General features: G+C 38.2%; 4 protein-coding genes across 5 annotated transcripts; 2 read left to right on the top strand and 2 right to left on the bottom strand.

The window, feature by feature from the left end:
* Positions 1-435: 435 nt before the first annotated feature.
* LOC135627896 (succinate dehydrogenase [ubiquinone] iron-sulfur subunit 1, mitochondrial-like) lies at positions 436-5,657 on the bottom strand. Its single transcript, XM_065134345.1, has 2 exons — positions 4,893-5,657; positions 436-838 (listed from the first exon to the last, which is right to left on the bottom strand). Exons 1-2 carry the CDS (start codon positions 5,573-5,575, stop codon positions 670-672), a joined length of 852 nt encoding a protein of 283 aa, XP_064990417.1. The 5' UTR covers positions 5,576-5,657; the 3' UTR covers positions 436-669.
* Positions 5,658-8,176: 2,519 nt separating this feature from the next.
* On the bottom strand, positions 8,177-10,207 carry LOC135627895 (E3 ubiquitin-protein ligase AIRP2-like). 2 transcript variants are annotated; one of them, XM_065134342.1, is made up of 6 exons: positions 10,072-10,207; positions 9,619-9,739; positions 9,275-9,437; positions 9,087-9,153; positions 8,742-8,973; positions 8,177-8,657 (listed from the first exon to the last, which is right to left on the bottom strand). In XM_065134342.1, the coding sequence occupies exons 1-6, from the start codon at positions 10,205-10,207 to the stop codon at positions 8,447-8,449; spliced, it is 930 nt and encodes a 309-aa protein (XP_064990414.1). In that variant the 3' UTR covers positions 8,177-8,446. The 2 variants fall into 2 exon arrangements, with proteins under 2 accessions (XP_064990414.1, XP_064990415.1); XM_065134343.1 differs by having other exon boundaries at positions 10,054-10,206.
* A 2,351-nt stretch (positions 10,208-12,558) lies between these two features.
* Positions 12,559-16,820, top strand: LOC135627372 (glyceraldehyde-3-phosphate dehydrogenase 2, cytosolic-like). Its single transcript, XM_065133452.1, has 12 exons — positions 12,559-12,667; positions 12,761-12,787; positions 12,866-12,966; positions 13,411-13,526; positions 13,617-13,716; positions 14,333-14,479; positions 14,567-14,627; positions 14,719-14,816; positions 15,649-15,791; positions 16,105-16,188; positions 16,343-16,432; positions 16,528-16,820. The coding sequence occupies exons 1-12, from the start codon at positions 12,664-12,666 to the stop codon at positions 16,571-16,573; spliced, it is 1,017 nt and encodes a 338-aa protein (XP_064989524.1). The 5' UTR covers positions 12,559-12,663; the 3' UTR covers positions 16,574-16,820.
* A 918-nt stretch (positions 16,821-17,738) lies between these two features.
* LOC135627892 (kelch repeat-containing protein At3g27220-like) lies at positions 17,739-23,791 on the top strand. Its single transcript, XM_065134336.1, has 7 exons — positions 17,739-18,015; positions 19,151-19,336; positions 19,653-19,882; positions 20,004-20,174; positions 21,531-21,636; positions 22,996-23,202; positions 23,450-23,791. Exons 1-7 carry the CDS (start codon positions 17,806-17,808, stop codon positions 23,615-23,617), a joined length of 1,278 nt encoding a protein of 425 aa, XP_064990408.1. The 5' UTR covers positions 17,739-17,805; the 3' UTR covers positions 23,618-23,791.
* The last annotated feature ends 477 nt before the right edge of the window (positions 23,792-24,268 follow it).

Raw genomic sequence — 24,268 nt, 5'->3', positions numbered from 1 at the left:
ACTAATGTAAGACACTGACGAAGGGAGAAGGATGCTAGATATTTGTCACGGGGATCTCGCTCCTACTTCCGCACCCAAGCTCGTACGGGAACCGGGACTCGGGACCCGAGTCAAGGAACGAGACACCGACAAAGGAGGGGTGGGTTAACTCGCAACAACTCAGGTCACACCCAGTCGATGAATCTGAGCGTTTTTTCGACTATAAACAATTGAGATCGTAAAGATACGATCTCAATTATCTATAGGCAACTACGAGAATCTTTTTTTGTCATTAAATTCTATACAAGACAATATCTTTGGTTAAATTGAAACTCTGACATTCTTATTTCCAGTAAATCTTCTTAAGTAATCATTTCGTCTGACCATAACGTCTATGAATCTCCTAACAATATGATAAGTCCATAAACAAAACGACCAGATGATGAAGGCAACATATTCAACAATGCCAAGTTCAATTACTAATATAGTTTTATATCAAACAACAATCAACATGAAACCGTTTGTTAGAGTGACGTCCTGCCCACAGTAGACAAAAGTTGCGGGCCATTATTCTCAAGCACAATTGGATGCTAAGAGTTCAGTACATACTCATTGGTGAACGCTATTATTGCAAATGGTAAACGTTCCATGTTGCCGTGACTGCAAAACAAGAGGAATCTCACGGAAAACTTACTGAAGCTGAAGCTTTTTGATGGATTCAATTTGCTTTGCGGGGTTCAATCCCTTGGGGCAGGCATGGGCACAGTTCATGATAGCATGGCAACGATACAGCTTGAACTCGTCGTTTATGGCGTCCAGACGCTCCTTTGTGTACTGATCCCGGCTGTCTTGTATCCACCTACACAACAAAGCAAACCCTCAGCTCCGAAAAACATGTCCAAACAAAATCATACTCGAAGCAGAATTTGAGTACTAAGAAATATGGAACAGCACAGAAGGAATCCAGAAAGGATAAACATGTGCAAGGCTTTTACCAATTGCTCATGCTCATCAAAGACAAGCATTGTCACAATTCATCAGTCTATTTCTTTTGTCCATTAATTGTCGTTTGCTCACCGAAGTCCAAATATCTTGCAACATTGATAGTACCAGAACAAAACCACACGATCTTCAATATAGATACTGGCAAATGTGGGATATGTTCCCAGGGCCTCATTTTATTAAACTGGATCAGAGTTTACGGGCATATGGGTACATAATAAGAAGTAATGATCAGACACCGCCAGGGTTTACCATGAAACATTTGTCAAGATTGTGATGACCTGAAAATCTAAAGTTGATGTACTCGTGGACACCAGTTGCATGAAGCATGCTTTGTGTTTCAAGGTTGGAGCATCTCTACAATTAGATTAACAGCACACATGGAAAAATGTGTCCTTGCATCTAGGTTGCAGGCAATACAAACTACAAAGTTACATAAAACATTCAAGCTGAAAGGAACATGCAGAAAAAATATTATGTGACAAAATCTCAAGAATAACTCCCAGCTACTTCAGCGAAACTAATCTAACAACCATACAATTGATGTTAGACAAATTTTAAGCTTTGCTTCCTGGAATAGTGTAAGATGCCTCATTTACATTACCCAAGCAAGAATTAATGGCCAAACCAAACTGAATGATGAATCAGGAAAGCTACCCAATCTGTCTTTATAATCAAGGAAAATCCGGTTCATCTTAATAGCAGAGTTTTTTATGTTGCCCAATAGATACACAAACTCAAGTCTTCTATATATTGATGGATACAGTTGTAGAATTAAAAATTGAATTCATTTAAATATTACCATATCCCTGATATCATCTTTTTTTGCAGTATGAAAAAAAAACTAGTACTCAAGCTCATCTGGAGCTTCATCCCAGATTCAATAATCAAGGTACAAGAAACAAAAAAAATCACAGAGTAATCAATTACCCATAATCCTACCCTTATGCCTATGGATGGAGACCCTGATGATAATGGCAATTTAACAAGGCAGATCTCAGTTGACACATAATCAATGCTGTAGTTATTCACAAACAAGATACTTGGTTATTTTGTTAAACTATGATCATATCAGAAGGTTTTCCAGGTAAACTGAGATATAAAAAACTCTAATAAGTGAAAAAAGAAAAAGAGAAAAGAAATCAAGTTTGAAAAAAATCAGAACAGGAGAATCTTAAAAGAAAGACCAGTGGAAGGCGACTTGAGAACAAAAGTTGTTAAGCAAAAACCAAATGAAGAATTCAGTGCCATATGACTTATTCAACAAAATAATCCAAATGCTTGGTTTTGATAGATATATTGTTAAACCTTAAACCTATCCTTTACTCGAGTAATTCAATGCTCATATGCTTCAACATTATTAGAACATGTTGCCACAGACCCTCACAAACTCACGAACTCAGCTTTAGTCGTACAAACGGTCCAAACCTTTGGTTTTGAAAAATATACTGTTAATCCTTCCTTACAAGAACATGTTACCACCGACCCTCACAAACTCACAGACTCAGCTTAGTAGTACAAGACAAAGGATCAATAAATGACAAGCCATCATGATGACAACCAAGATACATAATGATTGAAGAAGGAAACCAAAACAACATTTCACAGGAGATGTGAATGATGGAACTCAGAAGCAGATATCTTGGGCTCCCTAACTGATGAAGTACCTGCCACTATTAGTATTTGTCAAGGGCTGATTCAAATTGGAAGCCTTAAAAATTCTTCACAAAAATGACCTTTTTTTGTTAAATGCAAATGTGAAATTCACACTAATGCTACCTTTAATTTGCACCTGCAAGAAAAGAACCTGGTTACTAGGCCTGCTAAGTTATTCTGCACAAGGTTGATGATTCCAGCCTTATCATTTACTGGACAGGAGATAAATTGACATGTTTTACTTTAACAAAAACAACATGGCCTCCATGTAAGGTACTTTGACAACATGCAATTTAAACAATTGCTAACTGAATGCCAAAAGCCCCATATTCAAAGATTCCTTCAAAGTTCTAACTATTTTTTTCTTTCTAAAAGCAACACAATATCAAGTTCGTTAAGAAAATTATTTCACAAAAAGAATTATTTGCTCATAAAAGAGTTTATAATCTCATAATCATTGTAATTAAGCAAGTTGTGTGATTCTCAGTAATCTACCCAGCAAGCACATCTAAGTACATAATCCATGGCTAAAACGCAATTTCCCAATAAAAAATTGAAATTCATCAAGTTCATGTTCATTTGTCGCTTCCTATAAAGCGATAAAACATACTCGCCTCAAATACATGCAAAGAAGATATCTTATGAATGACTTCATGATTATTTGCATAAACACAATGACGCAGAGAATTCCACTCTTTCTTATAAGAAAATATGGCACACAGACAGTCAAGATGCCACATAGTGCATATGCAGTGTACAGATGCATACACAGCCATGATTGTATGTGGTTTGTATTAAAAAAATTCAAAATAATATAATAAAGGGCAAAACAAATCAAATAGGTATATGCTATAGCCAATCATAAACTTAGAAAATTATTTTAATACTCTTTAGGAAGCTATGTAAATGATAAAGTTAGAAGAAGCAAATAAAAGCCTAATTAACAAAAGTTCATTAATAGTGTATCATGTTCTATAGTATGAAATAATACAATAGTAGAATTAGTAACATTGGGAGGAAACATAAATCCGTATGAAATTACAATTTCATATATATGTGCACCACACAAGCATACATATTGATGTGCTTGACCACTTATGCAGTTGCAGACACTGCATATGCAATCACACACCCTACACAAGCCACATATGTGAGGTAACCTTTGTACATATTTGAGGCTGCACATACCACTTCTTAAAATAATTTAACAGAAGAAGCAAAGAAAAGCCTTCTTTAAGAAGCTATGTAAATGATAAAGTTAGAAGAAGCAAAGAGAATCCTAGTTAACAAAAGTTAATTAATGGTTTATCATGTTTAACAGAATGAAATAATACAATCATACACTTAGTAACATTAGGAGGGAACAAAAATCCATATTCAATTACAATTTCATTTATATGTGCACCACATGAGCATCCATATTGATGTGCATGACCACCTATGCAGTTGCATACACTGCATATGCAATTACACACCCTACACAAGCCACATATATGAGGTAATCCTTGTACATATTTGTGGCTGCACATACCACTTCTTAAAATAATTTAACAGAAGATCAATCGACTATAGGCAGCAAATAAGCCACATAATTTTAAAGCCAAATGCCTGTTAAAGCGTCACAATGATCATCCATAACATTCTTTTACAAATCCCAGTTACATTTATTCATCAGAGACCAAGGTGGAGTCATAGAGAACAAGAGAGAGACAGATAGGGAAGGAGGGAGAATGAAAACCACATTAGCTTGACACGTACAAAAGTTATAAACCTACTTTATTCCAGATACTAACACCGGAAGCATATTCATTCCATGTTGTCATGCTTAGTTGACAATTATAAAAATTGATCATTTTGTAATTTGAGTTTAGGCTCTTTTGAATTGTACATGCATATGACAGCATCTAATTGAAAATTTTCTAATAAGAATTATAAAGGCAGGAAGGAACTCCAACATCTCTTTCCTCCCTCAAGGACCCAAATTCTATAAACACAGATTGATTGTTAAACCCTCAACCTCATGATGTTTGTGAATCGGCCATCAATTTATAAACAACAAACACCGACAAAATTTTTATAAAAAAATCATTTTCTTGATCACCAATCATTGACATAGTCCAATCATTAAGCAGCAAAGCTGAATTCAACAAAAAAAATTCTTCAAAGAAACAACTTTGGGCTACTTTAAGCAATGAAAGAAACAAAGCTAACCAACCCATTCCTAGAGAAAGGGATCCAGTAAAAGAACAAATCACCTGTGGGCGTGGAGGAGGGCAGCCGGCCCGAGATAGGTCTCAGGATTCCACCAGTAGCTAGGGCAGGCGGTGCTGCAGCAGGCGCAAAGGATACACTCGTACATCCCGTCCAGCTTCGCGCGATCCTTCTTGCTCTGGGGAACCTCCTTCCCGGGGATGGGCGGCGGATCCTTCCTCTTGAGCCATGGCTCCACGCTCTTATACTGGTTATAAAAGTTGGTCATGTCCACCACCAGATCCTTGATCACATACATATGCGGCAGCGGCGTGATCATGGTCGCGGCCGCGGAGGAGGACGGGATCTTAGTGAGGCAGGCGAGGCCGTTGTCCCCATCGATGTTCATCGCGCAGGAGCCGCAGATACCCTCCCGGCAGGAGCGGCGGAAGGTGACGGAGGGGTCGATCTCGTTCTTGATCTTGATGAGGGCGTCAAGGACCATGGGGCCGCACTCGCCGAGATCGATCTCGTAGCTCTGAAGCTGTGGCTTCTCCGGCTGGTCGGGATTCCACCGGTAGATGGAGAAGGTCTTGGTACGCTTGGGCTTGGAGGCCGCCGAATCGGACTGGGACGAGTGGTGCTGAGCCTGAAGAAATCGCGCAGCCGTGGTCTCCGGGGCGTGGGTCGGGAGAAGGCCACGCGCGGCAGCGGCGCCTCGGCGGAGGAGAACCCTCGATGCCGCCATTGGAAGCGAGCAAACGGGAAAGCACAGGGAAAAGAAGCGAAATAAGAAAGGGCACCGAAGTGATATGATCACCGTCGGCACAAAAGGTGTGTGGGTCACGAAGAAACAGAAATACCATTTCTTATGGACCCACGTGTTACACGTTGTTTGTGATTGGTCTTATTCTTAGATCCTGCATAATCGATTACGTGGCACACATGTGGTCCAGTAATATTTCAGGTAAGCGAGAAGGTGGGAAGAGGGAAAATGGTCACAAGAACAAAAGAAAGAGCTGATGGGTGCGCAATGAAATTTATGACGTGGCATCGTTGTGTCCCAAGAGAATAGAATCGAAAGGAAGATATGCTTACACTATTTCCCACCGTCCAGTTGATTGGAGGAAGTTGTCAAGGTTCAGGTTGGGCCCGCGTGTAGAGCAATGCCACTACCAATTGCAAAGAAGGTAGCACTGATCGAAGCGGTCGAAGAGCCTTTTTTTGTGAACATGTAATCCCCACCAGCGCCACTCATCATCCATGACCTCATCATTAGTGACGGTAAGTAATCTTGTAACTGTCCTTTTAGTGATTATTCACTCAAAGTTAGGTCAAAAATTTATTATTATTATTATTAGACATGAAAAAATGTGGAAGCCACCTCCCAACTTTCTGAAAATGTGGTGCTGACTCAGATTCATGTTCTCATATTTTTCTGTTGTTTTTTTAAAGAATTTTAAATAAATAATAGAATCAAATTACTTACTTTGGTGGTTGGCTTGAGAGTCTTTGGTCTAATGAGGAAAATAATTCAAATGATATAGAACACAATCCTTGCCTGAGTGAGGCATCCTCCAAAGACACCAATCCTTTTCTCCATTGTGTTCTCAGGCTTCATGAATACTGATCTGATCTGTCATGTTTCCACAGCACTTGGTCTTTCTCATGAGTGATACTTATCTCAAAAACTATTTGATGTATGAATTCAGAGACAGAGGAAGATTCCATTTTCCATTCAGCATCACTATAGTCATCTTAGCATTTAAAGGATTGGAGACATCCTCTCGAGATAGTTTCTCATTACTCAGTTTATACCCACATACAATCTTGACAGTTTCTTACACACACCCAACTGCAAGAAATGGGGTGTGTAATGCTCCAAAGAATCTTGCCTTGAGTTTTAGTCAGTGAATCCAAAGTAGTTCATCAACAGCACAGATAGTATATGATGAACAAAGAATTCCCAGAGAATGGCAGTTCTATTCCACTCATTGATTGATTTCAAACCAACTCCTGTCACAGGATCACAAATGTGTTTTCTAATAAATCAGGCCTTCACCTCATGAATTATATGCTTTGGCAAAATAAAAGCACGATTTCGGTAGTATCTGTATGCTCAACATTAGTCTTCAACTGTAATATGGTTGAATGAGGTAAAACTGAAGTGTGTCTTGTTCATGTTCTAGCTTTTGAAGTTATCCTCTGCACCAAAATCATTTGTTCCACAGATTCTAGTTCAGAAGAGGCAAGGAGAAACTCTATATAACAGGAGGAAGCTCTTAATGCAGCACAAGCAGAACCCTCATCAGCACAAGCTTTTGAAGTTATCTTGGCCCTCACAAAACTATATGTTATCTACCAAGTCCAAAGCACCTCTAAATAGGTTCTCCTATCCATGTTTTACTGTAACGTTTCAAATTCTTAAGTAAGCAAAGAAAAATATTTATCAACTTGACAAACCAACTATAGCCTTTTTTTCCCTCAAATCCAAAAGATTACTTAGAAACATTAAAACATAAGTTTTGTATGAAAGAAAAGGTTACTTGGAAAAACTAGTTTCCGTTTATCTCATCCCAAAAAAAGCATGATTTATAGAACTTGCATAATTTAAATCAAGATTCAAGAACTTTCACATGTATGCGATGAAGAAAAAGAGAAGTTCCTTTCCAACTGGAAGGACAAATAACCCAAGGGGTTCAGCTAATATGTGCAGTATAAGCATCACTAGCAAATGATATACTACAAGTGAATAGGCAATGAATTCCATGCATACATGACCAAAGTGAAGGTGAGATCAATGAAGATAAAGTAGATGCATCAAGCTAAAGTAAACATGGGGGAAGAATGACTTCAAGTTACTCCACGGGTTCAGATATCACTGATGATCGAGGACAAAGTAAAAGAAAAGGCAATAATAGTTAATAGACCTTGTCGACAGGCAATAATTTCTTCATTTTCGTTCCTGCCCATTGATGTCATAATAGAACAAGAAGCAAATATGAGTTAATTATGATAATTTTAATTATATTCGTGTTAAGATGCTTTTAGACAGCTTATCCAATCTAAGCCATGGCCATCTTATTTGACTCGACAAAGAGTCTTCAGATGACTTCATGAGTTTCACAAGGCAAATGGGGAGTGCATAAACACCTGATCAGAAAGTCAATTAGCATATATAATAGAACAAGAAGTAAATATGAGTAAATTCTGAGATGTTATAATGGTGTTTATGTTAGTCACTTTTAGACAGCTTATCCAGTCTAAGTCATACCAATCTTATTTGCTTTGAAAAAGAGTTTTCGGATGACCTTCATGAGTTCCACGAAGCAAAAGTGTGCACAAAGACTGATAAAGAAAGCCAATTAGCATATATACTGAGCTCCACCTTTTCTTTTCCTTCTGTTTTTCTTCTACAAAGTGTTCTTTAACAATGTGCCTTAAAACGTTTATTTTATATGCAATTATTCTTAGGAGAATTACAATGGTACTCTACTTCACAATTGGAACAAATGAAGTGTGAGGTCGGAAGAGCTCTTTTCTTACCAGACCCAATCCACAAGGAATGGAATGGTCAGCTTTCCAGCAATCTGTACACCATTTTCCTTAGGTCTCCTGATCATACTACATAATCATAATAAACCAAGAAAAGGGTGTCTGGAATGATTAGAGGCAAACTATCTATATAGGAATAGAAGCGCCTCAGGTTATCCATTTCTAAAGTCATGGTGTCGACCACATCGCTCTTGTTTGTAAGCACCCATAGGTCTCTTGACCGCACCCTTTTTATGCTTCCCCTACAGAAGGGGCAGGACTGAGATCTCACATTCCTGTAAAGTACGATCATGTCTCATTCAGGGAAAACCAAAGTTGAAAGAGAGCACATAACAAACTGGAACGGAGGAAGAATTCACCAGTCACGGTAGCATTTTATGCACATGGCATGGTTGCAGTTCGGCAGGACCATTTTGGTGCAAACCTCCATACAAATTCCACATTCGTCGTCTCTGTCCAATTCCCTATCGAAAAACTTCTTCCAGTGTTCCATCCTTTTCCTGACAACTACCTCTTCAGCTCGGCCCTTCTTAGATCGTGCTCTTTCGACCAAGTTGCTTTCGAGTTGTCGAAGGGAGGGATATATAATAGCTGCAAATTTGGTTCAAGACTACAAACCGTGTGACGATATACACACATATATGGGAAACTAGGCAATTCAAGAATTTGCAGCACAACAAAGAATTTAAGTTCGGATTGTGCACCGTAGAACTCTCTAATGCTAGCTCGCCTTTCGAAAGTAGATACTGTTGTCATACCATCAACATAGACCTGCATAAATCAGCTTTTTATCATCCCACATGGCTGGCTGTAAAGACATTTCTTCTTCAATGATCAACAGTAAATTGCAGATGATACTTGAAAGAACTATCCCAAACTGTCAGAGAAGTACCTTGTGGACAAGAACTCGAAAAAGCCCCAAATTGCGCGGTAGGCTGTAAGAACAAGTGCAGTCCAACCACTGCATTAGGAAGAGAAAGAAGGGTGCCAAGGGGCTATAAGACAACCTCATCTGGAGACATGCACCGCCATAAGCCCTTTGGATAGCATCTGCCCTGTAATCCCAACAAGCCAACCACACTCAATCACCAGGACATGAAACCATCATCTGATTCCAAAACCCTAGAAATCGAGACCACCCACCCTTGGGTGTCTGACAACTGCCTTTGGAATCACTATAACCACTACACTAAAACAACAAGCATATAAGATACGAGAAGAGGAGAGAAAGATTACAAGGTGTTGGCATGGTTTATGTCAGCTTCGAGGGCTTTGAGTGAACCTCTGAAGGATGGTGGCCTGGCCATCTGGCTCTGAAACATTGCTTGGCCACTTCTCTTGTACCTCCTTGTGCTTTCTGGGATGAGAAGACGAGGAGGAAAAAATAGCAAACAAGCAAATGATTAGAATCCTTCCAGCTGCTACCCTATGCCTTCATTATATAGCAAAACTCTCTCTCTCTCTCTCCCTAAAAGAAAAAGTGGACCGCAAGGGGGTTGGGGGGGCGGGGGGGCAAGAGAAGGCAACTTGTCTTCCTTGGAAAGAAGATTAAGAAGAAAAAGAATACAATCTTCAAAGGTTGAATTGAATGGCTGCGGATGCACAGATTTCTATCTTCCCCATAAACAAAGAAAGGCCACAAACAACTCCACCAAGCCACAGAAAACCAACAGGGGGATGAGAAATTGCCCTGCCCGTTGCTGGTTGATTCCTGGGAAGGCTGGGGAAGGATTGCTTCTTCTGCGGTAGGATCAAGAAAGGGATTTGGAGGAGGCGTCGACGCCCACACCGGCCTCGGCTGCATGATTGACCGATTGACCTTCATCCAAGTCAACTCTTTCGGCTCACCCAATCGAAAGGTTGATGAATTGCCAACGTGTCCAACGTTGATAACATTATTTTTCATTTTTCTAAATATATTCTTTATTTTTTTTATTTTTCTCAAATAACATTATTTTCTTGTAATCCCCATAATGCTCTTCGTCGTTGATCACCTGCCATGCTCTCTATCGTCGTCTCCACCCTCGAGACTGATAGTGGAGGTGTCAGACAAGGGCACGATGATCGAGCGTCTGATGATAAGACCGGACGACGAATTACGATAAGAGACATTATGAGTATTACAGAAAATAAAAATATCATATAAAAAATAATGTGTTAAAATATTCTCTAATAAAAATATAATATATATTTATTAGAATATATATATATATATATATATATATTTATTCTAATTGCGTTGACCAAACATTTTGGCCCAATTTCTGTTGGTTGTCAACGAGGTTTGACCTTTGGAAGATCACTTGTAGGTGAGTATTTTGATTCCTCAATTGCATCCCACCACATGCATGTAGTATAATTGCCTATGAAACTTTGATTCATAGGAACAAAAATATATATTTGAAACAATAAGAATATTCTGGTCCTCAAAACTTTGGTTGATTTCTAACATGTTTTATTATTATTTATAAATGAAATATCACAACAGCTAATTCAACGAAAATGGAATTACGTTATTAGAAAATTAAATATCTACTTCAGCTTAATATTTGATCGAATTATAAACTCGTTGTATCAATCAATATCTAAATTTTATTTTACTTATTTAATTTAGAAACCAATTCCAAGTGGTTTCGATTTTGATTATGATTCCAAATCGAAATAATTTTATTTTTCTAAAATATCCTCTAGTTAGTCGTTTATGAAGCTATTCAAAAATATATTCATCATTTGCTGGATCAACTTTTTTTTATTTTTGGTCAGTTGAGAACTAAACTAAAATTTTTGGTTTTGATTTTGATTTTAGATTTTAACTGTGAATCATCAAATTTAGTTTGATTTGTAACGTTCAAACTATTGATATGATTTTATGCTGATTCTAAATGAACTATGATGTCATTTATAATAAATTAATATTAGATTAGAAATGATGATGATAATAATAATATATGATGGTTGTAGTGAAAATATGACGATAGTGATAATAATATTGTAATAGTGTATTGGTGACAATAACAGCGATAATAAAATGATTATGGTCGTGATTAATTAAGGTAAATTGGAGAGCGAATACATTATGATGGCATATTAGGTAAGAGATACTAACAACTATGATGCCAACATTAGCAATAATAATAAAGGAGTCATAATGATGATATTGATGATGGAATGGTAAGTTAAAGATACTGATATGATCCAGGAGAGGGTTCGTTCTCTTAAAAGCTTGATTGTTACTCGATCGGGAGTTTTATTGCTAAGTGTCTTTCGTACATCTGATTGGATCAAAATGATTGTGGCTTTCGTAATCATGATTCCAATAATTTTTCCTGTTTTGTATGGTTATTATCGACACATATGATAATGTCTCGTTGACATGCTTGAGGGGGTCGACTTGGCGTGGAATTCTTCAACCATGATGACGAAAATATGAAAATAAATGATAAAACAATAATTTTAGTACTTCGGTTGATGATGATGAACGATAGTATCGCTCGAAGTTATGAATGATTATTATGGATGATAAGAGCGATAATAATATATGATAGCCGTTTTGCATCTACATTAGCATCGATGTAGTTACCAAGTGACGAAGGAGTCATTGATGCAAATGTTAAGTGATGTTGCTCTGCATTTGTGTTGACGTCAACATAGTTGTCGAGTTGCGCCACTTGACATATGCGTCGATAGCTCTTTCACCACTCCATATCTTCATCGACAATCCTTTTATCGCTCGACAACTACGTTGATATCGACACAAATACAAATTAATGAAAAAGGTTGCTTGGCAATTATATCACTGTCAATGTTGATGTAAAGTGACCCTCACCTCTCTCTATCACTCTCTTAGTTCACAATAACATCATCATTGACATAACATTATTCATCATCATCAACTAAAATATTAAAATTATATTTTTATAATTTATTTTTATATTTTCATTGATAAAAATGATGATGTTAGGATAAATAAACCTAGATATTTTATTTTTACAAGAATATCAATATAATTTTTTAAATTATAGGGATGAATATTAATGGTAGTTAACTAAAAGGATAAAGTAACATCAGTTATATATGCATCAAAGACAAAACTGATCATATCCGACGGTAGAAAACCTGTATCTTTTTTTAAGTATTATTTAATTTTTCGTTCAATTTCGTATTTTTTTTAAGCAACCCTGATCGATTAAGCGAACGTCTTCGCCTATATAAGCCGAAGCTGAAACCCGCACTCCCCGTTCGGTTCCTATTCACCTTGTGTTCTCACTCTTCGATCGCACCATGGGTAAGCCTCCGATCTCCTTCCTCGATCGCCTCGATCTTCGTTCTTTTGGATCGTATGTGATCCGGTTGTGATTCTTACGTTCTTCTTTTGCAGCGGGAAATATCAAGATCGGCATCAACGGTTAGTTTTCCCCCGACGTTTTCGAAATCTATTTGATCGATGAGGGCCTTGTTGATCCGATCATGTGGTTCTTGCTAGGGTTCGGAAGGATCGGGAGGCTGGTCGCCAGAGTAGCGCTCCAAAGCGACGATGTGGAGCTCGTCGCCGTGAATGACCCCTTTATCACCACCGATTACATGGTACTATGTCATTTTAGTAATCTTTATCTAGAGTGCAGATCTAACGATAATGTGATTTCAGCAATGGCTGGATTGATGGCTTATCTCCCCATTCGTTTATGTTTGTTGACATCGGATGCTTCAATCTTCTTGTGATATTCTTGATATGTGGATCGGTATATGTCCTGATCCGTGGTTAACAGTGAATTCTCTGGTTCTAGTGGTTTTCTGTAGACCAGATTGGAAACACTTAAACATCTGGTTGACTATGACTATTCCAGATATTTTTGTTCTGTTTGGGGTTTTGACCTTATCGCAACTTGAAATTATCCTCATCTCATTTGGAAATGATATGACAGCGTTTGTTGCCTTTCATATATGTCTGTTCGTAAATTGCAAGATCTTTACATTTGCTCCATTTTTTTCCTTCAATCTGATACTATTTGGCTGGTTAATGCACTGCAGACGTACATGTTTAAGTATGATACCGTGCATGGATCTTGGAAGCATCACGAGATCAAGGTGAAGGACTCCAAGACTCTTCTCTTTGGCGATAAGCAAGTTACTGTTTTTGGAGTTAGGTATCCTATTCTTAACCCTCTTCTGGTAAACGGTACAGGGGTGTTTAGATGTTATCATCAGTTGTGCATTGAAACTTTTATGGTTTTTAGGAATCCTGAGGAGATTCCATGGGGTGAGACCGGTGCTGAGTACATTGTGGAATCCACTGGTGTCTTCACTGACAAGGACAAGGCTGCTGCTCACCTTAAGGTTATGGTCATTCTAGATTTGCTTTATTTATGTGATTCATTTTTGTCTCTTTATTAATATCGCCACTGATGATTGACTCTGAATGTTATTCATTCCCAACCATTCTAGTTTCATATATACAGAAATTTCTTTAGGTTATACATTCCTTTAACTGCTTCATTACTGTCAAATAGCCTGGGCTACTTATATTGTGGACCTACTTTGATGCTTAAAGTGATGTGGTCCTTCGCAATTGATTGATAGTCACTTCAATATATTTTAACATGTCAGCTATGTATCAAGAAATCATTCATAAGTTAGCTATTCCTATCTTTTTATTCTTTTGTGGAAAGTCTGATATGACATTTGAAAGATAGTTTTAGTTGAAATTGGCAAATGAAAGCTGGTAAAACTCACATCTGTGACATTGTAGAAGATTGCCATATGCCATGTAAACTCGTCCTACTTATAACTGTGACCTAGGCGTTACTGGTTCTATCATTCAATTGTATCTCACAGTTTTTTCTTTCTATGAAATTGAGGGATCAATGTACTTTTTCATTTCATCATGAAACTAGTGCTTGGACTGCTGGAATTAATTGGAATTCCCTATTGGACCTTTCTAATCTAAGAACAGGGTGGTGCCAAGAAGGTCATCATCTCCGCTCCCAGCAAGGATGCTCCAATGTTCGTTGTAGGGGTGAATGAAAATGAGTACAAGCCGGACATTAATATTGTCTCCAATGCAAGCTGCACGACCAACTGTCTTGCTCCTTTAGCCAAGGTAAATCACATTTTGACATTGGCTATTTTCTGTCTTTAATCTTGAACTTGATATTAATTGGTTTTGTTTAATTATCTTATGTGCCAGGTTGTCCATGATAGATTTGGAATAGTAGAGGGTTTGATGACCACAGTTCATGCTATCACTGGTAATTATTATTTGCACCTTACATATTTGATTCTTTGAAGTTCAGTAACTTTTCTGAAGCTGTTAATGTGTTCTTTACTTTTGTTTTTCAGCTACTCAAAAAACCGTTGATGGACCATCTAGTAAGGACTGGAGAGGTGGACGAGCTGCAAGCTTCAACATCATTCCTAGCAGCACTGGTGCTGCAAAGGTTATTAGAGTAACCAAATTTATTAGTCATTTAGTTGTATATTCAAGTATTCAACATATACTGTGCGTTTGACTGGTTTCTGTATGTTTTGTGACTTATGTATACCCTATAATGATGGACTGATTAAGAATATATTAGTAAACATTTATGCACAAGGGCGATCACATTAGACCATGTAGATAATAGTGCTACTTTTTATGCATGCTAATCTGCAGACAGTGGTCAATCTTTAAATCCTTGGGTTGGTAGTTAAGATAACTCACTGGTATGGCATTTCCACAATAACATTTTTTGCAGTGGAAGTGAAGGTGTCCTATTTTGATTTATTTCTTGGTCCATTTGCATTACAAGATCATGTGAATGGTAGACAATGTCCATTTGAATTGCTCGAGTTTTACTGCTTATATTACCTTTTTGAATAATTTTACTTCTTATGTTTGCTTGGCTTGGCTTGACAATTGATAACTTGTTCATGACTAATCTGACATCATAAATGCATTTTTAACTAACTTGATCTGGTAATCACTAACATAGGCTGTTGGAAAAGTGCTTCCTGCTTTGAATGGAAAGGTAAATGTTGGTTCTTTTACAGTAGTCCTATGAGGAATGATTTGTATATGCATTTCCACCATAATATTGTTTGTAGTGGAAGTGAAGGTAAACTATTTTGATTTATTTCTTGGTTCATTTGTGTTACAAGATCATGTGAATGGTAGAGAATATCCATTTGAATTGCTCTTTGCTTGGTTTACTTGACAATTAAAAACTTGTTCATGACTAGTCGGACATAAATACATTTTTAACTAACTTGATCTGATAATCACTCGCATAGGCTGTTGGAAAAGTGCTTCCTGCTTTGAATGGAAAGTTAACTGGTATGGCTTTCCGTGTTCCAATTGTTGATGTGTCGGTTGTGGATCTCACTGTCAGGCTTGAGAAAGAAGCCACCTATGAGGAGATCAAGGCTGCCATCAAGTAAGTTGATGTAGATAATTTGTATCTTTTAATGACAATGACTATGTCTGCTGTGTTTTAAGTATTGACTGAATCAAGTCGCCATTCATTTCTTTTACATGTTGACTGTATCGGGTTCTTTAAGTAGGTCAGCTGGAAGGTAATAGAATAGTCATCAGAAGGATGTGGTTGTATCATCTTTTAACTATTACCTTAACAAACATAACTTTCCACTGATCATATTGCTATATAGCATATGCATAGCCGAAGCGTGGGTCATGGACACTTTTCTAAGTTCAGCATTCTAGAATCTTTTTGATTGGTTGCATCACAGGGAGGAATCTGAGGGAAAGCTGAAGGGCATCTTGGGATATGTGGAGGAGGACTTGGTATCCACCGACTTTGTAGGAGACAAGAGGTGCTGTCAACGCTGGAATTCTTAATTCTGAAAGCAATTAAATAACAAGCTTTGAATTTACTCTGCGCATGACTCTAAACTTTCCGTATCAAAGATGTCGATGTATTGTCTTCATCAGATCATGTTGGTTAAGCTTTTAAATTGCTTTTTGCAGATCAAGCATTTTTGATGCCAAGGCTGGAATTTCTTTGAATGGAAAGTTTGTCAAGCTTGTGTCTTGGTATGATAACGAGTGGGGCTACAGGTAACCGAACTATTCTCTCTGCATCAAGAATGATACTGTGGACATCTAGAAGAGTTGGGCAAAATTTTGCTTAATTTCTATTTCCCTACTTGCAGCTCACGTGTTATCGACCTGATTCGCCACATGCACAAGACCCAGTGAGATCACCTGCTTCCCTTGCCCATGCGGGTTGGTGCTGTACGTGGCCGTTCCGCCCTTTTCTTGATACAAATAAAATATTTCTGACGTGATGTTAGCTTGGTTTTTATATGTCTACCTTTTGTTTTGTGATGTTAATTTCTTAGTTCAATGTGAACCTGAAACCCGAAGGTTTTCAAGACTATAATTTTTAAGTTATATTTATTTTTTTCTCTTTATAACTTGATCGATTAATTGAGCTAGTTTTATATATTTATGTCTTTTATGGTTGCTTTGTTAATGCTGCTTGCACTTCAAGATGTGCCTCCTGACACTTACTATTCATAGATGACAATTAACATTATTTTGTTTCTTTTCAATGTGAGGGCATGCGCGGACGTTGGACTCAGTATACAACTTTTGATCACATTACTTTAATCTATTAATTAAATTAATTAACTGTTTGCCTCTCTATGTTTTAAACTCTTCGGAGCTCGGACACCATAAAAATTTTATACGTTTACCTATTTTTATTCTTTCACAGCTTTCCTTGCATAGTTTATTTTTATTTTAAGAAAAACATAAGAATCTATGGCATCTAAACTCACTTCCAAAGCAAAATTATCCACAGAATGTTTAGGAAGCCTAATGTCCCCAAGGCCACAACTTTATCATATGCATTATTTTACATCATATTCTTTGGATGTCTTAACTAATCTTCAGACTGTATACGTTGGACATTTTTTGCATTACAAAATGATGCACAACTTTTGTATAAGGTGTGTGTAAATAAGGGAGAGCCTCGGAAGCTCTGACACTAGTGGCTTCAACCTACAGATTTTGGGAAGGGTAGGAATCGTCGCTCGCACCGCTGCACGAGATCTTCACGTGCATTTTTTTTTGTGAAGTTGCTTTCTAAGCCTCCATTGTTTCGGCGCCTAAAATTCCGCTCACGCGCAGCTGTTCGAGTCGAACTCCCGGAAACCACCTGTTCCCCGCACCGACCCGACAAACCCCGGCGCCCGCTCACAGTAATAATACCAGAGCGAGGAGAGAGAGGAAAAGGAGGATCATCGAAACAACCAGAACAAGAAATAAACGAGAAAGAGCACGAAACCAACGGCTGTCCGCCCACCATTTTCTCTTCTCCGGATGCCGCCGCCTCTCCACCCCTTCTTCCTCCCCTCCTCCCCCTCCCCCTCCCCCTCACTCCATTCTCGCTTCTCCTCATCCTCTCTTCCTCCCTCCTCGGACCCATGGCCAGACCTGGAAGCGGGAAGCAAACGCCACGGAAATGCGTCTTCCTCCTTTCCTGCGTCGTCTTCCTCGCCATCGTCCTCCTCGCCGACTTCTTCTGGGTCTCCTCCTCCTCATCGCCTTCGGGCATCTCTCCTCCCTCTTCGTTTTCCTACTGGCCCACCTCCTTCGACCTCTCCCTCGGCCTCTCCACACCCAAGGCCAAGCAAGTAAGCTCGATCTTCATCCCGATGCCTTTGTTTGGGGTCGGAATTTCGGTTCTCGAATCTGGTACCTAGGGGATTTGGTTTGGATACAATGTTGCTTCTTTTCTCGTCGGATCTGAATTCGATCTGCCGATCTTTCTGTTGCTCCGTCTAGTGGAGACAATGGCAAAGCTATGAGGCTTGCGTTGTTAGTTCATCGAGGTTTTTCTTTTAGATTTCAGATGCTTTAAATATTAGTGAGAAAGATAAACCATGTTTGGAAAGGCCCATCTTTTACATCGGTCCATCTACATTTTCGGATTTGGCTTTGTTTAGCTTTGCTTACATGCCAATGCACCGGGGCTTGCTGTTATCTAATAAGCATAATTTATTCTGATTATGTTTTGGCGACCTCGTTTCTGTTATCGGAAGGATTATATGACGTCTTTCAACCTTTAACTTAATATGGAAATCTCATGCATATCGTCATATGCCTTTGAAAATTTCTCTTATGTAATGTATACTTCGGAAGACTCCTTTAATAAACGTAATTCTCTTGCTTTGGCTTCTGACTGATGCAGCAGTTGTGCGGAATTGTCTTCTCAAAATATTCCCAAGGGGATTCGCTTTATTCTACCTCAGTCCGCCTTTTTTCTTTTCAATTGAATGAATTGCTATTGGCCTGTATATATGAAAGAACTGTTTTTAGAATATTCCTCTTGTCCTCCGACCATGGACAAGAAGTAGTTTCTACTTATGCTTATTCCCTTGAAGATTCATTATTCAAGTGTGAAAAATAAGTAAAAATAGTAGCCGCTGCAAATGATACTAGACCTTTCTGCATTGCTACTTATTTGGGCCAATTCTCCCTGTAACATCTCCTTGTACTGTCAGTTAATCCATGTATTCAGTTTCTCTAGTTTTCCTGATGATGCTGGCAGTGCTTTTTGTGCTTCTTTGTCCAAATTTTGCTTAGGAAATTGTGGACTTGCAACAAAATATTCTTCTGTTATTTTGCTTGTAGAACTAATTTTGGCAATCAAATTGCTGATGCATCCTGGAATTTGTCTTGTTTAGGTGCATTTAGTTGTTTTCAATTTTCAATGCCTTCATATATTTTGGGAGGGTGGCAATTTGATTTTATTTTTTTTAACTGCAGCCAAAAGGAGACTCTAAAGATGTCAAGTTGTCAGTTAGATATCTTAATGCAACTTATGCTGATTTACCTGCACCGCAAATAGAATGGGAAGAGATGCCTGAAGCACCTGTACCTCGTCTAGATGGGGCAGCTGTACAAATTAATGATCTGTTTTATATATTTGCAGGATATGGTACCATTGATTATGTAAGGACTTGTGAAAATTTTAGTATCTTATCTTATTCTTCTAGGCTTTAGACTACATTGACATGCTGTAGTTGTTTCAAATTTCCAAATGAAGTATATCTAAACTAGAATAGATGACTCTGCTTTTAATTCTTATTCTTTGCTGGTGTTTGATTAGTACAACATTTAGCCTTTGATTATTGAGTTTAGTTAGTGTGCTCTGAACTTAATTTGTGAATTTCATGCTTCTACAAGCATTTTGATATCTCATGTTGAAGTACTTGATGCCTAACCTTTTAATTCTAATATCATATTCTTCCATGCGCTCATCATTTAGGTGCATTCTCATGTTGATATATACAATTTCACAAATAATACATGGGGTGGAAGGATTGAAATGCCAAGAGAAATGGCAAATTCTCACTTGGGAATGGCAACGGATGGAAGATATATTTATGCTGTCACAGGACAATATGGTCCACAATGTAGAGGGCCTACTAATCGCAACTTTGTGCTGGATACACAGACGAAAGAGTGGAGTGAATTGCCCCCACTACCCGTTCCTAGGTATGTGCAATTTAGCACATTGTGTCTGGCTAACTCCTGCATTTTTACGGAGTCATCTCTGGAAGAGATCTCTTTTACATAAGCAGCTTCATCTGGATTTTTTCTGCATTTCAATTTTCAGGTATGCCCCAGCAACTCAACTTTGGAGAGGCAGACTGCATGTTATGGGTGGCAGCAAAGAGGATCGTCATGAACCTGGATTAGATCATTGGAGCATTGCAGTAAAGGATGGCAAGGCATTGGAAAAGGAATGGACAACTGAGATACCTATACCACGTGGTGGTCCTCACAGGCATTTTTCCAACATTGCACATAATATGTATCAGGCATAATTTTTACGTGTTATATTGCCAAAATTTTGGTTTAACACCTCAGACTTGAGATGTCATTATGTCACGGCCTTAGCTAGAATTGCCTAAGGCGTGAGGCACCCTTGCGGCCAAAGACGCGAACTTAGCTTGCGTTGCCTAAGTCGCGAGTCACCCTTGCGGCAAAGATGCAAACTTAGCTTGCGTTGCCTAAGTCGCGCTTCACCCTTGCGATATTGCTCCACAAGGATCAGCCCACTTGTAACCTCTCGCAGGTCCCGAAGGACCTGTAAAAAGAGAAAGTTGATTAGTTCGAAAGAACGAGCGACGGACAAGTCCTGACGTCTCGCGAAAAGGGGAAGCTTTACAAGCAATTCAGCGAGCACCTTGCGTGCACAAGAGAAAAGAGGGAGAGGGGGAAAACAAGGGCTTTAGAAAGTTGAACGAACAGCTGTAAGCCCACAAACAGCCGCTCACCTGGTCCCGGGCGCGACAACAAGTTCTTGTCAAGGCAACGTGCGAACTTGCGAAAGAGTGTTCAACGCCCGGTATATATCTGAAGCCCCATCCAGCCCTGTGCCACCCGGGGGGTTCAAAGGGGCTGAGATGACTGACGTTTTGGTGAGCAGAGGCAGATTCCAGAAGTCAGCCCGCGGCACGCGAAAACGGAGCTGTTTTGGGGCTGTTTTGCTTGGTTCGGTGAGCGGTCGCTTTGTAACGCTGCAGCTTGTTTGAACTTATATTTTTACAAGCAAAATGACCCAAAACCAAGAGAAACCATGCTATCAAGCAGCTGTACATATAGGTGTGAGCGACGAACGGTTCGTTGAACGGAGTTGTTGCGAGTGCGCGACGATCGTTCGTGACAATTAGGTGGAAATTAATACCTCCCACTAAACTTTGATATGATTTTTATAGACTCACAGTAGGTAATAGGTGTGGCAGGATCTTTTTCTTAGAAGATTCTTTTAAAATTCTTCATTTTCATGTTGTTTCATAAATTTGGATGTTTTCTATCAGTCATAGATAGTGTTGGCAGAATATCTTGTAACTGGAATACCTCACCTGGTGGTTTATTTTGAAGGAAGTTTTACTTCAGTTAATCTGTCAAACAGTATTTAGAGGTTGGTAGCTTTAACTTATTGCCAACTCAGAGCTTGTTGTAATTTTATTCTTTGTGATGGCCACCTTTATTATATTAAAAATAACTTTGCACTTCTATGACACTTGTAGAGATAGTAAATGGCCTTTGCAGAATAAGTCAGTTTGTAATTCATTGAAGATAGAATAATGAAAATGTAATTTTCTATTTCTCATGGTTTATTATATTTTGCCATCAGGGCATGTGTTGTTGCTAATGATCAACTGCTAGTTATCGGTGGTCAAGAGGGTGATTTTATGGCTAAGCCTGGATCACCTATATACAAATGTTCTCGAAGACATGAGGTACTATCTTTTTTAAGTTGTCATACTTTGCCTACTTCAACGCAAAGTAATTTCATCTTCCATGAAGTAGTTTTATTCTGTTTGGAATAACTCAACTGTTTTAGAATAACATAGTTTAGTACTATTTGTGCCTTGGATATCTTCTGAAAACTGTTCTACTGGAAAATTTTCTAATTCTCTTGGCATTTTTCTACTTGTGCCATGTATATCAAGCTTATAAAAAACAAATAACGTTCTGCCTGTCATTCATATTTATCATGTGTTACATCAAATAATATTTTTTAATAATTTTAAAAAGTGTAGCAAACATAAGTTACAGAATATTTTTCAATCACTATAATGTTGTGCAAACTGTACTGAACTTATCTAAAAGTATGTGAGACTGGGATGAAATCAAAATTGATATCTATAGGGTATAAAATAAAATTGAGCATTTAAGATTAGCCCAATTAAGAATCTCAACATCAACATAATTGGGATAGTGGTAGCATGATAGTTACTATAACATGGCACAGAAACACAATGGGAACAGAGGTAACGACAACAGAATTTTGATAATAGTTCTAGATGATCTGCTGATCCTTTTGCACATTGGTTCATTGAGGATCACTTGTTCCATTAAGCAAATGGTCATTACATTTATTACAGCTTTTTAAGCAAGTCTTCTTTGATGATCATTCCTGTTATCCACCTTTAAGTATGACGTGATTCCGGAGTACTTTACCCTCTAAAAGCCTCGAATGGTGGTATTTCCAAGTTATGGTATGCCAATCACTTGGGCTGTTTTTCTTCTATTATCCCTCTTGACGAGCTGATTACAGTACTTGTCATTATCTGGAAATAAAGAAAGACATGAGAAAGCAAACTATGATTGGTAAGGTTCACTTTAGGAGTTTTATCTTAGATTCATCATAACTGTTTTGTTGGATGTGATATGGAAGATGCCAGAACCACATAACATGGCTACACCTGGAACAAGAAGGAATGTTTTAATAGGAACCTTCCTGCTCTAAGAGAACGTGTATGTACTATATAAGCCAAATGATGTCCTATATACTCGCACTCATATATGAAACAGGTTGTGTGTTCGAAGTAACTTGGTGTCCAACAATACTCTTTAGGGATTTATTTCTGATTGCTATTCTCAAGGCTTTTCTGGTAGATCAGTAGTTTTGACGAAAGTCAGATATCTCGGGTTTTATGGCATGTAAGGGCAAGGCTATACAAAGGGTATGGTAATTAGTGACCTTTTCTGTTCCAACAAACGTGTAGCTTATATCTCCATACTTCAAACATTTATGCTCATACGTTAAATGTTCGATATTAATGTTTCCAAAGTGCATTTATCTGTTTGTCCAGGTGCAATATGGTGATGTTTACATGCTGGCTGATGGAAACAAATGGAAGCAACTTCCTCCCATGCCATTACCAAATTCCCACATAGAGTTTGCATGGGTTATCGTCAACAACTCAATTATTGTTGTGGGTGGCACTACAATGAAACACCCAATTACCAAGAAGATGATTCTACTTGGTGAAGTATTCCGGTTTAATTTAGATTCCCTGGTAAGCAATCTTTTCTCTTGTTTGTTCTTGCTTGAGAAATAGAATAATTTTCTTTTACATTCTCAACGGTTGGAAACATTTTGAATATCTTGATATATTAATGCTTTCCAAACCCACATAACACCAAGTTGTGGCTTGAATCATCATATGCCCTCCACAATGGTTCTATGATTGTTGGCTTATTTCATTCTTGTTACATCGGGTGTTATATTTCCCTTACCAAATGTTATTTCTTTTATACTCACAGAAATGGTCAGTAATTGGTCGAATGCCATATCGAATCAAGACTACCTTGGCTGCCTTCTGGAATGGCTGGCTATACTTCACATCTGGCCAGCGTGACAGGGGGCCAAATGATCCATCTCCAAGAAAGGTTGTGGGAAGCATGTACAGAACCAAATTAAGCTTAACGTGACGTTGTTTATTATCAAGTTCTTCTACGAAAATTCTACTTGCATTATGTTCTTTCATTATTTCAATGAGATTATCTGATCATAAGAAAAACTTGGAAGTAGAGACAGACATTAGCTTGAATTGTGTGATATTTGTATTAATGGAAGTTCTCCAGCACAGAATTTGACGTGTCCAATGCTTCTCCTTAAGATGTTATGACTCGAGACATTGCCTTATCTTCAAACCAAAGAAATGGGGAAAAAATGTGATGCTTTCGCCACAAAAACTGTTTTCTACTAACCAAATGCAGCTTACAATTTCTTCAGACTTGTGTGCAAGTCTTCTCAGATTGAATCCAGTGTGCCTCAGGTTTTACTTGTAATTATGGTGCAGGCCTGAAGGCTTGGAGGAAGAGGAGAGAGTTCTTGAAAACATTTAATTAGAAAATAAAACAATTTGAATTTATTTTTGGAACTTAATAATTTTTTATTATATAATAGATTGATTTTTGACATTTTCTTTATTTGATTCTAAGTGTTTTATTACTTTGCTATAGTTGTCGACCCGAACCCGGTTTCAACCTGATCATTAGATGAATTGGATACGGATCCAGTTCTTAACGATACACGGTGGTCCGCAACCCGACCCGATACCATCACTAATTGACTATTCG

This window comes from Musa acuminata, chromosome BXJ2-11 (genome assembly GCF_036884655.1).
Source record: "Musa acuminata AAA Group cultivar baxijiao chromosome BXJ2-11, Cavendish_Baxijiao_AAA, whole genome shotgun sequence".
NCBI lineage: Eukaryota > Viridiplantae > Streptophyta > Magnoliopsida > Zingiberales > Musaceae > Musa > Musa acuminata.
Note: the sequence above shows the minus strand (reverse complement) of the source record. Positions and strands in the feature narration are given on the sequence as shown.

Coding starts and splice junctions, on each gene's coding strand:
- LOC135627372 (XM_065133452.1), top strand. Junction 15,792..16,104: donor GAGATCAAGGCTGCCATCAA/GTAAGTTGATGT, acceptor GTTGCATCACAG/GGAGGAATCTGAGGGAAAGC. Junction 16,433..16,527: donor GATAACGAGTGGGGCTACAG/GTAACCGAACTA, acceptor CCCTACTTGCAG/CTCACGTGTTATCGACCTGA.
- LOC135627896 (XM_065134345.1), bottom strand. CDS start 5,575: ATGGCGGCATCGAGGGTTCTCCTCCGCCGAGGCGCCGCTGCCGCGCGT. Junction 839..4,892: donor GCCCTCCTCCACGCCCACAG/GTGATTTGTTCT, acceptor TTTGTTGTGTAG/GTGGATACAAGACAGCCGGG.
- LOC135627892 (XM_065134336.1), top strand. CDS start 17,806: ATGGCCAGACCTGGAAGCGGGAAGCAAACGCCACGGAAATGCGTCTTC. Junction 18,016..19,150: donor CCACACCCAAGGCCAAGCAA/GTAAGCTCGATC, acceptor TTTTAACTGCAG/CCAAAAGGAGACTCTAAAGA. Junction 19,883..20,003: donor CCCCCACTACCCGTTCCTAG/GTATGTGCAATT, acceptor TTCAATTTTCAG/GTATGCCCCAGCAACTCAAC.
- LOC135627895 (XM_065134342.1), bottom strand. CDS start 10,207: ATGAAGGTCAATCGGTCAATCATGCAGCCGAGGCCGGTGTGGGCGTCG. Junction 8,974..9,086: donor TAGCATTAGAGAGTTCTACG/GTGCACAATCCG, acceptor CCAAATTTGCAG/CTATTATATATCCCTCCCTT. Junction 8,658..8,741: donor ATAAAATGCTACCGTGACTG/GTGAATTCTTCC, acceptor CGTACTTTACAG/GAATGTGAGATCTCAGTCCT.